This window comes from Canis aureus, chromosome 4 (assembly GCF_053574225.1).
Source record: "Canis aureus isolate CA01 chromosome 4, VMU_Caureus_v.1.0, whole genome shotgun sequence".
Classification (NCBI taxonomy): domain Eukaryota; kingdom Metazoa; phylum Chordata; class Mammalia; order Carnivora; family Canidae; genus Canis; species Canis aureus.
Window position 1 is genome coordinate 64,185,863 of NC_135614.1, and position 18,279 is coordinate 64,204,141.

At 35.3% G+C, this 18,279-nt stretch overlaps 1 protein-coding gene and 1 pseudogene across 1 annotated transcript in view; one reads left to right on the plus strand and one right to left on the minus strand.

Annotated features, from left to right (window-relative positions):
* ITGA1 (integrin subunit alpha 1) overlaps nucleotides 1–18,279 on the minus strand; it is a 158,156-nt gene that overhangs the window by 28,524 nt on the left and 111,353 nt on the right. Inside the window, exons 12-18 of the mRNA XM_077896008.1 lie at nucleotides 14,299–14,441; nucleotides 10,860–11,003; nucleotides 9,327–9,584; nucleotides 7,040–7,170; nucleotides 4,502–4,668; nucleotides 2,734–2,870; nucleotides 1,173–1,283 (exon numbers count right to left, since the gene is read on the minus strand). Coding sequence (XP_077752134.1) covers nucleotides 1,173–1,283; nucleotides 2,734–2,870; nucleotides 4,502–4,668; nucleotides 7,040–7,170; nucleotides 9,327–9,584; nucleotides 10,860–11,003; nucleotides 14,299–14,441 — 1,091 coding nt within the window. The remainder of the gene's footprint in view (nucleotides 1–1,172; nucleotides 1,284–2,733; nucleotides 2,871–4,501; nucleotides 4,669–7,039; nucleotides 7,171–9,326; nucleotides 9,585–10,859; nucleotides 11,004–14,298; nucleotides 14,442–18,279) is intronic.
* LOC144313107 (U2 spliceosomal RNA) lies at nucleotides 5,500–5,636 on the plus strand (annotated as a pseudogene).

Consider the following 18,279-nt stretch of genomic DNA (forward strand, 5'->3'; position numbering starts at 1 on the left):
TGATCTCCTGCACCCACTCTTGTTCCAATCATTGTTCCTCTAATTATTCTCCACATTGCAGCCAGAGTAATCCTTAGAAAATATAAACCAGTATCACTGAACCAATTAAGGCCATCAATAGCATTCCATTGCTCTTCAAAATACCTGCACACTAGCACAAAGGCTGGAATGATCTGGTTCCTGCCTGTGCCTCCGCCTCATCCCATATCACCTTCCCACCTTGCTCTTCAGTGTCAGCCACATTAGAGAGTTTAATTTAGTCCCTTAATGCCTCAGAACCTTTACACATATTCCCTGTGCATGAAACATTGCTCCCTCCACTCCTGAGAATACTTAAATGTCACAATTTCAGGGGAATGCCCCCCTGACTCTCTACCTAGGCAGAAGTTCCCATAAAACAATTAAGTTCTCCTCCAGGGTACACGCTTTAATTCCTACCTAATATCTGCTTCCTAGGTTAGACCATAAACCACAAAGCCTATATGTTTAAGACGCCCAATAAATATACTTGAAAGGAAGAAAGACAGAATGAAGGATATGTGTATGGGGAAAACTAATTGCCCATCTCTAACAATTCCTCCACTCCATCATTCTACTTGCTCACTCTTTCTCAGGGGTGGGACATTGAACTTTGTGAATTTGGAAGGAGGATCAGTCCCTTCCCACCTCTTCTGCTCTTAGGGCAGCAGTGTGACCATGGGAAGCTCTATATCTCTATTCTGCAAGTTTTATGATGTAGGCCCCCCTGAAAATGACCTGATGAGCACTGCTGATGACATACTTGGTTATCTGTGGTCTAAGTCTTGTTCAGTAGGATACACTCAATATGTCTAAGCTGTGCCCTGGAACCCAGTGTTCATTAGTAATAAAAGGGAGTTCCAGTAGGCCAACCCATGTCTTTCTTTCAACTGGTCCTAAATTTAGGAGACATAAAAACAGTTGTTATTTATAAGTTCCCTCCAACAATAGGAAATTGAAGAGTTCCCTCCAATAATAGGAAACAGAAGAGTTGAGAAAACTCTAGAATTTCATTGTTTTTTTAAAAAAATTGATTTAAGGTTGTGTGTGTGTGTGTGTGTGTGTGTGTGTGTGTGTGTATGTGTTTCAGGGCTTTATTTTCTCCCAATATGTTCACATATAGGTTATCTGAATTAAAAAAAAATCTGACTTACATATTCATGTACTGAATTTGGTAGAGAATCATCAAGAACAGGCCCATTTTCTGGATCGGTAAGATTAAAATCCAAAGTTATCCTTACAGAATCCCGAAAGTCATGCTTGTCCTACAGGTTGAAACATAACATATTTTATCATTGGTATTATATTTCCTGGATGTTCTGACCTTGTTATGGCTTCCATCTGCCTCTGTGGTTCAGGCTTACTGGAACATTCTTGTGCACCTGATCTGACATATGATCATCAGGCTTTTGCTTCACTGGAGAGAGACTGCCTTCTGCCTTGATAGGGGACACTGCTGGAATGCAGAGGCTTCAGAGTATGATCAGTTGATTCACTTCCAGTTTCTCCGGGGCCCTGCTGGAGTAATAGGATGTGCCATACTTTGCCATGTCAGGATATTCTACTCTGGGCTGCTTGTATAACAGTATCTTTTCTCTTGAGACGTTGAGCCAACCACTGCCATGTAATACTTCTAGGAAAGTCTCCCAATTTCAAAAAAGCAAACTTTCTTTAAATTGAGTTAGATTTCATTAGTATAATATATGCCTTGAGTTGCAAGAATTTTATAATGCAAAATGATATGTGATATGAATGTAATCAATGTTGTTTCATACTATCACCAGTAACAGCCATCCCTTATGGCATGTCCAGAATTATGAGCTTTACACACATTATTGAGAAGTATTTCAACAGTCCTCCAAGATGAGTAACTATTATAGTCATTATTTTACAGATGAAAAATTCAGCCTCTAAGAGACTAAACAACTTGGTTAAAATCACTTGGAATGTGGGGAAGTTTTGAGACAAATTCCATCCTGGCTGACTCCAGAACAAATGTTAATGTATCTATTAAAATCCAAAAAGAATTTGGAAATTTTGAAACTAGTTAATTCCTTTTAATACCAAGTGCCTACACATAGCTAGAGTCTACATTTTGGACAAATATACACTACAGTGATTTCTAGCAGGTTGGAGGCAGTGGCACATCTGGCACATCTGGTTACATGCCCTTTCAAATTTTATACAAGTTATATAAGCACAAAGCTTATGGATGATAGAAAATACTTGATTTCTTCCCCTTCAATTTAAAGAGTGAAATATATATAGCACAGTGGACAAGAAGGGACCCCAGAAATCACATGGGCCAACAGTTTGCTCTCAGGGCATGTAACCACTTATCCACATTTGACAGATAAGGCCCACAAAAGTTAAATGATGTTTTCAGTTTAAAAGAATAAATGAATGACTGTAAAAACTGAATGAATGAATGAATGAATGAAGGCAGAAGGTATCTTATAAACTAGTATACTGTGCTTTCTACTATTCCATAATATACGGATGACTGATAACACACAGGGAAGATGAAAGATAGTTTTATGAAATGCATTTGGAAATTAGAAGATCAGGCCTGTGATTTTCTGATAAAAGTGACTAAGATGAAGTTTGCTTTGTGATGTGCATTTTGAAATAATATCATGAATGACTTGAAATAAGACATCTATGCTTTATTCTTGATTTGGAATAAAGCAGTTATAACATATATGATTTACTTGCCAACATGTAGAAGGAAAGCTTAGTGCATTCTGATTCTTCAACTGTGATGTTTCTTTGAATCTTTCTTTCTTGAGTTCCAGAGAAAAAGCTTCGTGATATCTGTCTTAGTGAATCTAGTGTGACACGGTACTGCATATCTGGAAATAAAATGACAGAAATATTTACTTGCACTAATTTTCATATGGTCTAGTTCATCAAATTAGCATTATAGAAAAAGCTCTTGAGCAGTAAATCAATAACAGTTTCTATTACTCAGCTATCCACACTACTGTAGTACAATGGTAGTCCTAGTCATAAAGATAACCTTTATGATAACCTGTAGGATAACCATAAAGACAATCTCAGAATCACTTTCTGAGTTCACTATGCCTTTAATGTTTAATCACACTTATAATGTATATGTACATATGCACACCCACACACTCATATGCATGTACACCTACATGTAAATGAATTTTCTGACCATGCATGTATTTATTGGGTTTTCACTTAAATTATATTTTTTAGTTTAGTAATGTTGAAGTCCTATTTAGAATATTGATTATATTTCAATAGACACAAAAATATACATGAATGTATTTTTGCCTATTTTATGAAAAAGTCACTTCAGACTGTTCAAACACATAATAAAATAAGCTTAATAAATGAATTTAATAAAATAGGCATACCAAAATTAAAAAAAAAACAAGTTAAACCTTACACTCTCTAAAAAGGCAACAATCCTTAGTTTTTTTTTTTTTTAGATTTTTTTTTTTTAATTTATTCACGATAGACATAGAGAGAGAGAGAGAGAGAGAGAGGCAGAGACACAGGCAGAGGGAGAAGCAGGCTCCACGCCGGGAGCCTGACACGGGACTCGATCCCGGGACGGCAGGATCACGCCCTGGGCCAAAGGCGCGCGCCAAACCGCTGAGCCACCTAGGGATCCCCAATCCTACTTAGTTTTATCACTTAGTTACTTTATAAAAATTAAATGAGACTGAAATAATGCTGTATATGAAAATGTAGCTCATTTTACATTTCTATACCTAATTCATCTTCTAGTCAGAGGGCTATTGCAGAGCCTAAGTATGCATGTGTAGAGAAAACTAAGAAAAATAGATTTTAAGGATTAATGATTTTTCATATTCTACTTACGTTTGTTTTATAGAGTAAACTACTCTTTTGCAGCCAATGGCCTCCACAGTCTTGACTCCAACATATTTCAATATCATTAAAAAACCACCTTAGATAGTGTACATGTAGGTAGGAGGAGATACTCAGACTGTGCCTGAGAGCGTACACATGGGACATGTCCGAATCTCAAAAACCAGGGTTATCTTCTGAGTTGAGCAAAGAGATCTCAGGAAGTAGGGGTGGCAAAACATTCAGGTCCTTTGCGATACCAGTCTTACCAAATAGGGTAGGAGAAGCAAGAGAGGGTTTGTGAAAACCTATGGGAAGGAAAACTGGGCTCTTTTGGAGCCCAATTTTCAAATTCTACTTCTTAATTGTATTATTATTATTATTGTTGTTGTTTTTAGCACCTGGTTGTTTGTGGTAAATGGGAGAGCCATTGCATATAAGCATTACAGTTTCTGCTCCAGAATTTATTGGGTTCCATAACATATTCTTTCTTTAGTAGATTTTTTTTCAAGGTTCAACATGTACACAGGGGCAAATGTGAGATGCAGATCCCTATCAAGGGGGAAAATACAGTATCTTCCTGAGTTTCCTCATGTGTATTGTCCTCCTGCCCCGAAGTACTTGGTATACATATGACACTTACCAGCTATGTAAATTGTGTCTTCTTTGGACTTTAATTTCACATCAAAACACACTGTAGCATTTATGCATACTGTTTCCTTTCCTTCCACACGGCAGTTTTTCTTTTGGATATTCACTTTATTGGGTTCAAAATTCATAGTCACTTTAACTACAGCCACATCTCGGGACCTACAAACATACACAATGATGATTATTCACACCTTTTCACATTTAATGAATGCCATCAATATGGGAATGCAATGGGAATGCACTGATGGGGATTCTCCTTTGTGTATAGTTGGGCTCTCAGGATTCCATTTCTTTGGTGACTTTTAAAAAACATTTATTTTTAAAATTATTTTTAAAGATTTTATTTATTTGCGAGAAAGTGCATGTGTGTGTGCATGAGCTGGAGGGGAGGGGCAGAAGAAGAGAGAGAAGTAGATTCCCCATTGAGCAGGGTCCTGGGATTGAGCCCCATGTCAGCCATAAATAAGTCTTCCGAGCTTTGTAAGAAAACTTTGAAACAAAACCGGAGAGTATAAATTGCCCTTATGTATGTACGTATGTATGTGTATATATATATATATATATATATATATATATATATATATATATTTAAAGATTTTATTCATTCATTCATGAGAGTCAGAGAGAGAGAGAGAGAGAGAGAGAGGCAGAGACACAGGCAGAGGGAGAAGTAGGCTCCATGCAGGGAGCCCCACACAGGACTCGATCCTGGGTCTCCAGGATTACACCCTAGGCTGAAGGGGGTGCCAAACCGCCAAGCCACCCGGGCTGCCCTGTATATATTTTTATTATGAGAGTCAATATGCTAAATATTTTTAAATTAAGGTTATCATAATAAATTAATCCAGGATTAACAGTTTAAACAAAGACTAAATGTATCCTTTCTGGCTGACACTGGTGACTTCTGTTTGGAGGCCTGCTTCTGGGCGTGCCCTCCCCAAAGTCACAGCTACCTGCTGCCCAGAATTCTCCTTTCCTAGGCACCACCCTATCGCTTCTCGGCCTTTTGGCTAAGATCAAGTGTAGTATCCTAGGCACCACCTTACAGTTTTTTTCTCCCTATTATATGGCTAAAACATTTTTTTAATATAATGGCTATTTTCTGTGCACAGTTTAGTGTACAATTTTTATTTGACAATAAGTTTTTAAACATTATGTCTTAAACATTTTAAACATTATCTCTATTTTTAATTTTTAATTTTTTTTTCAAATTTTTAAGTTTCAGTATAGTTGACATATTAGTTTCAGGTGTGTAACAGTGATTCAATAATGGTATTCATTATGCTATGTTCACCACAATAAGTGCAGTTACCATCTGCCACCACACAATGCTATTTACAATGTTATCAATTGTAATTATAATTGCAATTAATTGTCTTAAATTATGACAAAGTCATCTACTTTCAGGTCTCTATCTTTACTACTTTTCTAGATAAATTCCTTCTAGAAAAAGACCTTTGAGGTTTGTTTCCATCTAAATTACTTTAAGTCAATGCTTGATTTGGAAGAATCAATACGTGGACTTTTCACCAAAGCACATGGCATAAATATATTTTTAATATATTAAATCCTTTCATTATATTTCTTTTTCATCTTTCTTTTTTTTCCTTTGGAGAGAAAGTGAGTGAGCAGGGGGAGGGGCAGAGGGAGAGCAAAAGAAAATCTCAAGCGGACTCCATGCTGAGTAAGGAGCCAGACATGGGGCTTCATCTCACAACCATGAGATCATTACCTGAGCCGAAATCAAGAGTCAGATGCTTAACTGACTGAGTCACTCAGGTGTCCCCCTCTTTCATTATATTTCTTAATTAAGTTTGTAACATTTAAAAAAATTATCACACAAAATTCATATCCTTGATATTTTAGTCACTCTTTTTTTCCCAAATAGAATGCTTTTTTGAAGTTGGGCTTCCTAACTAGTTAAAACTGGAATTATTAATATTATTAATACATTATTTTATTAACAAGTTAAAAGTAGAATGGTATTTATATATCTGATCATTGATTAGAATTTTACAATTAAATGAAATTAATTTGAGATGCAGACATTTTAAAGGCTGACCATAGATATTACTGAAGATGCTTCTATGCTTGGCCAACAATATAAATACAGACAATAATGCACAATTGTCTAATTATCCATATTAAGTAAATGAGGAAAGAGTCAATTACCCCTAAAAGCTTGTGAACAACTCAAAGTTAGGGATGTTTTCTTGTTCTCTATGGGGCCCTCTTCTACCTTATGCTGTCATCTAAAACAGAATACCTATCTTAGTGCCAAGCACATAATAAATACCCCAAATTAAGAGTTGGCTCTACTTGTTATTTAATATGGTTTCTCAATTTTAAGACTTATTTACTCCTCCAGATTCTTAAACTATGTAGCTTCTATCTAAATAATGGGGCATGAAAAAATAATGGGGTACAAAAGAAAACAGATATTTGGTATAATACGGGCTCCAATCATCCTCTGAGCTCTGGAACTATTTGTGAAATATTCAGATTAATTGGATGTTATTAAAATACATACCAGAAGAGGGCAGCACCACCAAGGCCCCCAATAGTCACATCAGTCAGACCATCACCATTTAAATCCATTTCTCCATGGATAGACTGGCCAAAAAATTTTAGTGTCTTGCCATCTCCACCTGATGGAATACGCTGTGAAAGTCCCAACAGAGAGTTTTTATGCCAGAAGTGTCTCTTCAAAAACAGTTTTAAATAAATCTGAGAACTTGGATTGGTTAACACAAAATTAGAATTAAAGATATTTTGGAAATCTGCCTAAGAAGCCCCTCATGTGGTGACAAGATGAATTACTCAGATGTTACCAAAGCTTATTCTTTTTATAGTACAGACAAAATAATTTCAGGGTTACTGACACCAGAGAGAGGGAAAAAAATTTTATAACGTCATCTTGTCTAATGCTCAAGGAAAACATTGTGAGTAATTGGCTCTCCTTTCTGGTTCCCACTCAATCCCATAATACCAAGATATTTAAAGATGCTGGAACCTTGAAAACACATCAGACAAGCAAGAGAGGGAGTGGAAGTTTGTCCTAGGGGTCAGTTGGGGGCTCACTGAATTTGATGGCTGGTTATAAATAGAACATTCCACCAAATACATTTTCCAGTATATGATCTTTGCTAAAAGTCAAGGGCACTCTAAACTCAAAAGGCAAGAATGAATGTGGAGTTCTCCAAGACTGATTTGCGCATATACCCAAACATAATGTGTTTAATATTCATACTTCCTGATTTGGCTTTGGTTCCAGCTGGTAATATTTTAATAGGACCTGATGGCAAGGAGATGGGACTGACAGACCTTCCCTAAACTTGGGGTCTTCTAATCCTCCTGTTCTTCACTTAAAAACTATAAATTAAGAAGCCAAACAAGGCAATCAAATGGAAACATTTTCCATGCATAAACATTTCTTAAGACAATCTATTTTATTATTAATGATTTAAATATTCTCTTTTTTCTACAGTGAAAATGCCGTTTCACTAAATCATCAGGATTAATAGTGAAGGAATAAAGTGATAGAACATAAGAAAGAAACTCTTCCCTTGGGCAGCCTAGGTGGCTCAGTGGTTTAGTGCCGCCTTTGTCCCAGGGCGTGATCCTGGAGACCAGGATCGAGTCCCACGTCGGGCTCCCTGCATGGAGCCTGTTTCTCCCTCTGCCTGTGTGTCTCTGCCTCTCTCTCTCTCTCTCTCTGTGTGTCGCTCATGAATAAATAAATAAAATCTTAAAAAAAAAGAAAAGAAACTCTTCCCTTCAATTCTTGATTCCATCACACTCCCATGGTAAATATTGCCTGTTTTCAGTTAAGCAATGCCATGAAGATTTTTGAATTATTTGAAAACAAATAATTTACTAAATGGATGGAAGTGCTGTTACTGAAATATGTCCTTTACTTTATTGTTTCACTAATGTCATTATGACTTTATGAAAAATTAAGCATGATTTCACAATACATGAATGGATTTTGAGAATTCTGTTGACCACAGTACAAAAAGAAGTCAAATATAAAAAGAAATAATTGGTACTCTTTCTTTTCATGTTATATAAGTAGTTCAATGCCTAACTACTTATGGTTACTTAAAAACAGACAATTACATTAGAAGAATTCCTTTAAACTCTCCTACTTTTATGGTACATTAAACACTTTTGTGAACGGATAGATATTTTTCTCATGTAGGAAAAAATTACATTTATGGTTTAGAAACATTAACTGACAATAAATGTTAAACAACAACAGAAATCCCCTGCAGGTTAAGCTTAGTTATTCAGATTTTTTTTCCAAGAGGGGTTAGTTGTGAAAGAATTATAAACCTCAGGAACCCAAATTCATTTGACAAAAATATACCAATTTAATTCATAAATATAAATGTAATGCAACTTCATTATAACAACGTGGATATTGAATATAAAAACAATAATCTCATATTCTTTATTGACTAAATACTGTTATTGTTCTCTTATTCAGAAACAGGTATCCTCTGTTTAGCACCAGCCACAATGCAAGGTCAGATAACATTGTTAAAAAGTGTTTTTTTGTTTTTTTTGTTTTTGTTTTTTTTACTATTCTGAGAGCTCAGATCATGATGACATGGCAAATAACAGAAAAAAGAAACTAGATAAAAGGATAAAATACAAAATAATGCTTCTGTAAAGAAAACTTAAAAGAGAATTAAATCTAGTTTCCCAAGAGAGATAGAGGAAAAAAATCAATTAATTCATGAAGACAAGAAGCGAGCCTAGCATTGAACCCACTTATCATTTAAGGGTAGGAATGTGTAGGTTTAACTTCTTACTTGTGCATACTCTTTCCTTATAGTCTTGCCACTCCCGTGATAAATGTACACAGCTCCCCCATGATCATCTTCCAGGGGAGCTCCAATCACAATGTCATCAAATCCATCAAGATTGAGGTCTCTCACAGCAGCAATAGCTGTTCCGAAACGAGCCCCACATGGCTCATTTTTGTTTTCTTTTGTGCATGAATTATGCTTTAGAGATGAGCAGCAAGTCTGCTTAATGGGTTCCAGGCTCATTTGATATTCAAACCTTGTCTGGAAGAAAGATAAACAGGATACTTATGGATTTCTATCATTACTGCAGCACAGTGAAATTTTTAAGTACATGCTAAATCAGTGCTATTAAAAACCATTTGTATATCAATGGTAAAGTTTGTAAAATTTCTTAAAAAGGGTGCTTTCTGAGAGCAAAGATAAAGATTTTAAAGAACAGATTGCAGAAGTATGGGGAGGAAGACATATTGAGGATTTTAATGGATTCTCTTTTTAATGCAACCAAGTGAGTATATAACTCACAGTATGTTTTTAAAGCCGAATAACTGAATTTTTAAATCCTCAATTCAGGTCTCTCTCTTTCCTTCATCCAAAATTTGCTTCTTTGGAAAGTCTCTATATAGTCTCCCCTATAGGGCAAAGAGGAAATTGACTTTTTTTCAAAAAGCAAACTTTCCCCAAAGCTATATAGAGTGAAAACAAAACAAAGCAAAACAAAAAACTCAATAAGGAACAGAAAGTATTAGTAATGATGGTCAGGAACACATTTTCTAGAAAAAAAGGGAAAAAAAGCACAGGACCAAAAAATATTGATGGGAAAAAGGGAACAAAATGATAGGAAGAAAGATATGCAACTTATGGATTAAAACAATTAATTGGACAGACTCTAAGAATTTAAAAAGCTAACCAGATGAATATTGACTTTTCTGTAAACAACAACAAAACAAAACAAACCCCCCAAACTGCCCAAAACACCAACCCCCAAACCCAAAACTCTTCTAATGAAGATCAAAAATTATTTCACCTAATAAATGATGTCTAAGGTCAGGAGTTGAAAACAAAATCTCACTCCAGCCCAATGAAGTATTCCAAAGACTGTAGTAGTTTGCTGAAACTGTCTGGTGTCACCGACATATAGTTTACTATTTCAGTCTCTGCTTTCCCAGCTTTACCTGTTTTTGACAGTTAATGCATTTTAACTGCTAATATTCCCAACACCCCTAGGCCAGAGGTATGAATGGCTGCCCTGTGAGTTTATTTAGCATTTTAAACAGATTTATATTTATCTTTATATTTTATGCTAAAAAAAATATTTCACATTTCCAAGCAGAGAATGCCTAACGGCTTGAACTACCTTATTAGAATTCTAAAATGTTCATTTAGAAACTGAGGAGTTGGTGGGGGTAAAGAGGTCCTGAAAGATTCTTTGCTCCTTTTTCTAAAGTGAGTACCAAATTGGAACTGCATTATTTATTTGAAATTGAAAGAAAGGAAGAGATACTCTCAACATTCTACTAGGCCCAGAGGTACCATTACCTGATTCAGAGCATACACATACACTTTTCCTTGTTCCTCTTTCTCCGTTCCCATGTACATGGGAGCCCCGACCAGAAGAATGTCAGTGTTAGAATCTTTATCAATGTCAATTGTTGTTAAAACACTGCCAAAATAGGAACCGATCTAGGGTACAAAACAAAACAAAATAATCTGATGAACATCAGAAATTCTCAAGATAGCTAAAAGCCTGCATTTCTTTTACTTATACTAATCTAGAAGAGTAATTGAGATTCAGATAGATATAGAAATAGAAATAAAATATAGAAATGGATTCTACCTGAGAGCTCTTTATTGGCTTTTGTGGGAGGCTAATAATCAGACCCATCCTTCAGGATGAGCAGCTGTCCCAGATTCTGCAGCTTGAAAGTAAGAGAAATGGCTTCCTTTAGATTTCATCCTAGCATCTCTTACTTCTTCAAAAAGCAGAAAGGATAATGAATGCCACCATGATTTTTTTTAGGGAAATAAAATGAGATTGAACAATAATAGGCATTCTAGGTTGGCTTCAATATATGTTTATATACCATAGTATGAAAATATGAAATAAAATACAATATGAAGAATTGATTTGTCTTGGAATACTGGTACAGTGTATTTCACCTTGTAGACTTCGAAGTTTACTCAACAAAATGGCTAAGTCTTATGTGAGTGAAATAAATCAGTCAGAAAGACAATTATCATATGCCTTTACTCATATGTGGAATGTAAGAAACAGCGCAGAGGATCATAGGGGAAGGGAGGGAAAACAGAATGGAAAGAGATCAGAGAGGGAGACAAACCGTAAGAGACTCTTAGTCATAGGACACAAACTGAAGGTTGCTGGAGAGGAGCGGGGTAGGAGTTTGGGGCAACTGGGTGATAAGCATTAAGGAGGGGATGTGATATGATGAGCACTGGGTGTTATATGCAAACTGATAAATCACTGACCTCTACCTCTGAAACTAATGATGTACTATATGTTGGCTTATTGAATTTAAATTAAAAAAACCTATCAGTGCTAAGAGACAAAAAAAAAAAAAAGGCTAAGTCTTGTCTTAGCATCTGTGGAAGATAGAAAAATATAAAAGGATTGCAGGGAGACCATCCCCTTGCAGCAATGTTTTTTTTCTTTTAAAGATATGGACGCATTTTAGAGAAATGCAGGAGACTAACACTTCATTATCTAAATGCAATAACCTTACCAAATATTGACCTATGTTTAATATTTGATGCTTTTGATAATTCTCTTATTGAAACTTCCTGTCTTGGCTTCCATGATTTTAATTTTGCTCTCCTGATTCTGCCATAATATCATAGGCCATTCTTTGCTTTCATCTCTGCTAGCTCCTTTTCCTCCTCCCATGCCCTAGATTTTGGCATCCCCTAAACTAAGACCTGAACTTTCCCCCCCTTCTCCTCTCCTAGATGGGTAATCCTTCCAAACATTTCTATTACTGAAAGTTGCAAATTTCATTCTATCCTCCTCTCAAGGCTCCAGTTCTACATTCCTAGACATTGCTAGACACTTAGACAACTGCTAGACACTGACTTTCGAATGTTCTTTCCTCATAGGTTATGAAGGGTTTAAAAGTTTTTTTTTTAAGTTGAATTAATTACAAACATAAATAAAATGCTGTAAGATCTAGCAATCTTGGGACTTCATGCTCCCATGACAATAGCTATCTGGAGCTGAGTGGGCACTAAATGTTTAGGTGGCTCATGAGCTGTCCAGGCCATGGTTCCCACCATTTCCTGTTGTTTTCTGTGCAGTAGCTTTATTTATTTACTTTACCTTCCTGGCACCCATAACCATTTGAATTTGTGCTTACTGTTACAGGAAACATGCAAAACCAAATACCATTAAAAAAAATATCTACACTGCTGGAGTTGATGACATTCTAATAATGGTGCCACCTTTCTCCCAGATTACCAGGCTTGAAACTTAAATTATTCATAATTTAAATCATTTGTAACTTTCATGAGCAATTTTCACAAAATTTTCACTTCCTGTCTTGTAGACAATTAATAGAGTGATATCAGACCTAAGATGTCATACAAAATGCTTCATTTTACAATCTTGTCAGTTCCTCGGTATTTATGTCTACTATACTCCTTCCTTTTCCATTTTTATTGGTGATACATTATTTTAGGCTCTCCTCACCTTATCCTTGCTACAGCAATAGCCTTTTAAAAATTGTTGATGCATTTTCTGATTACAAATGTGGGCAAAGGGCTAATAAAACTCTTTCACCAGGTTTTATTATTTTATATATATGATAATTTTTATATATGAGACTCCTACTTTTGGTTCACTCTAACTCTGTTCCTCTGGACATCTATGGGGAAAGGATTTCAATTATATTACTAAGCAATATTGAGAGTGGTAAAAATAATGTCTCATTGGGACACTGCATTTAGGCTGTGGGGAACTATAAATACGTGATTGAGATAACACAGTGTAAGCTTATCAGGATGACTCTGACTACTGCATGTCCTTAAGCTAATGGAGCCCTGGAAGCTAATATCTATGGTGTTGTTATGAAAGGTATTGGCTCCTGTGGGGCGTTAAAGAGAGGACAGCTCTGTACTTGCCCAATGTATCTGTCTCCTCTCACCCAAGCTGTTCTGTTGGGCCGCTGTGAGTACACCTGCAGGGGATGAAGGCTGATGCTTCCCCGCCTTTTGGAGTAGTCAGTGATGGGAGGAGTGTAGAGGGGCAGTCTGATGAGCTGGGATATGTAGTGAAGCCCTAATGATTGCAACACAATACTAACCAACAGCATAGATGTTTCAGTTTAAAAGTATTTACATATATTTATGTTTGCATATTGCATGTATAATTTCTTAAACTCTTTTTAGTATTTCTCAATATTTCTCAGTATCACCTAATGAGAATGTTTGGATTTTACATGTTATAACTTCCCATGACCACCAGGAGAAAATCCAATTTCTTTAGTTTGCCGTTTGAAGCCTTACACAATTGGGGTTCACATTATCTTTTTAACTGGCTCTTCTGCTTTTTCTACCTATCCAGTCTATTTTTCCTTCTAGACTAGCACAAATCTTATCTTGTATTGAGACTTTTGGCACCAATTCTAGCTTAAAAAATCTTCCCATCTTCTGAGTTTACTGTATATGCCACTGGCATTTTCAAGCCTCTTGATGTTTTAGATATTTTTTTATGTATATATTTGTATATCTGTATCTATATAATCATCTATACATCTTATCTCCACTTCCATGTAACTGAAATATTCCTGAGGCCAAAGATGCAGGCATTTTACATCCCCACAAGGAAGCTAACATGGAGCCCTGTTTAATAAAGTTGATATTGACTATGAGAGAATTTTTTCTTTCAAAGTTTAGGACAATAGATGATTCATTTAAATCTGCAGAGAGTATAAATGGATTAATTTAAAACAATAATTTTCAAGCTTACCTGTTCTCCACTGAGCGTCTGGAGAATCTTGATGTCTCCATCGTCCATCCTGTAGATGACAACCTGGCCTGTATGATTATACCGTGGCTGTCCAGCAATGTACAGCACAGCTCCAGAAACAGTGGCAGAGTTCACTGTGTAGCCTAACAAAAGAGAGATGCCAGATGTCAGATGTACTACCTGACCCCTTAAAATCTGTACAGAATAAATTAAGAACCATTTTAAGTGACAGTGAGAATTATTTTTTATGTCTTTATATAGATTTATCTTGTTTTTGAAAATATTAATTTAAGTTTGTCTTGGTAGAAGCTTTTAGCATGCTTTCTGATTATCTATTGCGACTGCTTTGTCCACTTCCCCACCCCTGTTTTTCATTGTTTAAAGGCAAAAATGATGTAACAGTGATGACAGAAGAAGGAAAAAAAAAACTCCACAAAAAAATCCCTCATAATCCCAATTCACCACTTTGTAATAAATCAATTGTACTTTATCTGGACATATTATAAAGACTGATAATTTTGATAATTATTAATTTATTTTATTATTTTATATGATAAAAATAATTTTATATAGTTCGAATCACAGGAAATGTAAGCCTTTTCTGTGTTGCTGCTCTAGATTATTTATTTATTATCTATTTATCTATATATATATTTATTTATTTATTTGAAAGCTAAGGTGCGAGCCTGCTCCTGAGGCAGGGGGAAGAGCAGAGGGAAAGGGAGAGAGAGAATCTTAAGCAGGCTCCATGCCTAGCATTGAGCCCCACACAGGGCTTGATCTCTCAACCCTAAGATCATGACCTGAGCTGAAATCAAGAATCAGATACTTAATCGACTAAGCCACCCAGATACCCTTGCTGCTGTAGATTTTTAAGTAGTAATTTTAAGTAGCTGACGTTTATTTCTCTAAGTTAAGGCATAAGGGCATTACATTTCTACCAAAGGACCATTCCCCAATAATATGGAAGGATTTTTTAGGTGGTTTTAAATTTTTTGTTATTATACCTAAGCCTGCAAAGACATCCTTGAACATTTAATTTTTTTCCTTCTTTTGGATTTTTATGGTGATAAAATTCAAGGAAAAATTACTGGATCAAATTTTCAATTCCTTCAGTGTCTAGCAAATTGTTTCCAGAACATTTGTACTAATTTATTCTACGAACAGCCAAAGGACAGACTAATTTCATCAAATTCCCCCCAAACATTGGGTATCATTACTGTTATTTAACTTTGTGAATGTTCTAATAGATGTTAAACATAATCTAACAATAATATTTTGCTGTGAATTTAATTTGCATTTGTTTGGTTAAAAGGAAGTAGATGGGGTGATGGGTGAAACAGGTGATAGGCATTAAGGAGGGCACTTGTGATGAGAACCAGGTGATGTAAGGAAGTGCTGAATCACTATACTGTACATCTGAAACTAATATATACTATATGTTAACTAATTGGAATTTAAATTTAAAAAGTGAGCTTTGACATTCCTCTTTTTAATTGGGCTTTCATTTTTTGTGTCAGATAATTCTTAATTTTTACGTGAAGAATTAAATTTATTCTTTGTGTCCATAGAGAACAAAGCTCAATCAATGAATAAAAATTGCCATGTGCACATTTCAACTCTACAGAAGGAAGAAATGTTCTAGTAACCAGATCTGCCCATCAGCGGAGCAGAGGCAGATTATTTTTCCAAATAGCACAGACTAGTATTTCTTACTAAGAAAAAGATTATTTTGAAATTTTTTTTCCAAGTGTTTTACTACAAGTTTATAGTTTTCACTTTCTTACATTTTTGTAAAGGAGCAGAGGTTTTTGTACTAAAACATGTTTGATTCTCACAAGTGCTAAAGGCACACAATTCCTCAGGCATTTTTCCTTCATGAATATTTTTCTCACATTGTCATTTCTTCATCTTTCTTTGAGCTTCTAAAAAAATTGCACATAATAAATTGTAAACTATTCTTTTTCAAACAAGAAATTTTACTAAACAAGTGCTGATGTTACGAACCACAATATTGCTTAAAAAATAAAAGCTTTAAGGTCATGTTTATACATAAATAAAATAAAAAAGGAGAATCTGAAAAACAAAGCTGTTTTATTTTATGTCACTCTACTAAAAAATATTAAGACGGGATAGGCCTAAGAGTGTTAGTATACTTTAATTTTTTTTTAACTTACAAAGCTATGAATGCCAACTGATAAAAGAACTTTTAAAAAAAGTTTCAAATTATGTTTGAGGCTTGGGGTTGTATCATTATTTGGTTAATTAATTTCAATAATTTGAACTTGGTAACTACAGCTATTAACTGAAGTCTTCAGAAAGACAGTACCTACCCGTGAGGTAGTTGCTGGTTAAAGCTCAGGTGTCTAAAGACAATGAAGAGGGAGAGAGAAAGAAGGCCATGTAACATCTAATTTTCTTGAAAGGAAAATAATTATAAACATCCAATTTTAATCTTGCTTTCTGAAGAGAAAAAAAGTACAAAATTGAAGAGAAAGGAAAATTCATAGCATAGTCTGCTGCATGGATTTAGAAATAGATCCTGTCAGCTTTCATAATTTACTCCTTGGGGAAAGTGCTACGATCTGGTGAGGTAATGGGAAATAGGTATGTTCTGCTTTGATTTCATGCATTTGTCTCATATCTTTACTTTTTCTCTTGAATATGTCTGGCATGATTAGAAAGGGGCAGGCCGTGGGTGGAGGAGGCAGAGAACGAGACTTCAAACATGTTCTCACCATCAAAACCACTTGCTAAATGCATATTATCCTAGTGGAAAGATGGGTGAGCGGCTGTCCCCTGACAGCTTCAACAGCTTCTATTTCTACTTCTTTCTCATAATTACTGATTAGTATGAGATTTTTTTTTTTAAAACAGCATCTACCTCTCACTTTGTTCCCTCCATAAGACTTTCCACAGCCTAACAACTTGCAGTCCACACAGATTTCAGACTAACGCATTCAAACTCTTCTTAATTTTTAAATCACACAAGCAGATATTTTGAAAACCCCATTTCAGATTTGGAATAATATTTGGGGTATAAAGCTATTTTTCTTCTCTGGCCTCTTTCTGTGTGCTTTTTTGTTTTAAAAGAATTCGACTGTAAACTTTATGTTGGCAAAATATCCTATGTGCTAATGTGTGATTAAGCTAATGAAATTATTTCTAAGATATAAAATCATTTAAGCACATTGTGGACAATATACCTCAAATTTCCTTTTCTGGGCGGAAAGAAATCATATGTTATAAATACTGTGGTTAAGAATGAAGGTTCTTAGTTTTTTCTTGCTCACAGTAGTATCTTTAAGTTTTAAATTCACTAAGCCTGCTTTAAGCAACCATGAATCCAAGCTTTCAGGGAATAGATTTAGGATTCTTAAAACTATTCGGTTTTAAGGAATTTTATCACATAATAACTCAGAATACTAAAAGAACTATAGTGTTATCAAAATGTGTGAGGTTTTTTAAAAAGATTTTATTTATTTTAGAGTGTACACCAGAATGTAAGGTAGGGATGGGGTCGTTTGAGAGGGAGAGGGAGAGCAAGAGGGAGGGAGAATCTGAAGCAGACTCGGAACTGAGCATGAAACCTGATTTAGGACTCAATTCCAGGACCTTGAGCTGAAACCAAGAGTTGGATGCTTAATCAACCCAGGTGCCCCCAAATTTGTGAACTTCTTAAAATGTCACACACATCTTTGTGGACTTCATGCTATATCTTTAATTTGTAAATGTCTTTAATTTTGAAATGAACACTGGAGTAAGAATCAAGAGATCTAGATTCTAGTCCAGATCTGTCATAGGTAGCTATGACATTCTTCTATTCCTTAATATCTTAACTTGGAAAGTTGGATGTTTACTATATGCTAAGATCTCTTTTAAATGTATATGAATCTTAAGCCCAACCTCTTTATGTTATAGCATAATCCTCCAAATATTTAAAAGATATTCAGTGTACATTTTGTTTCCTAACCATCAATT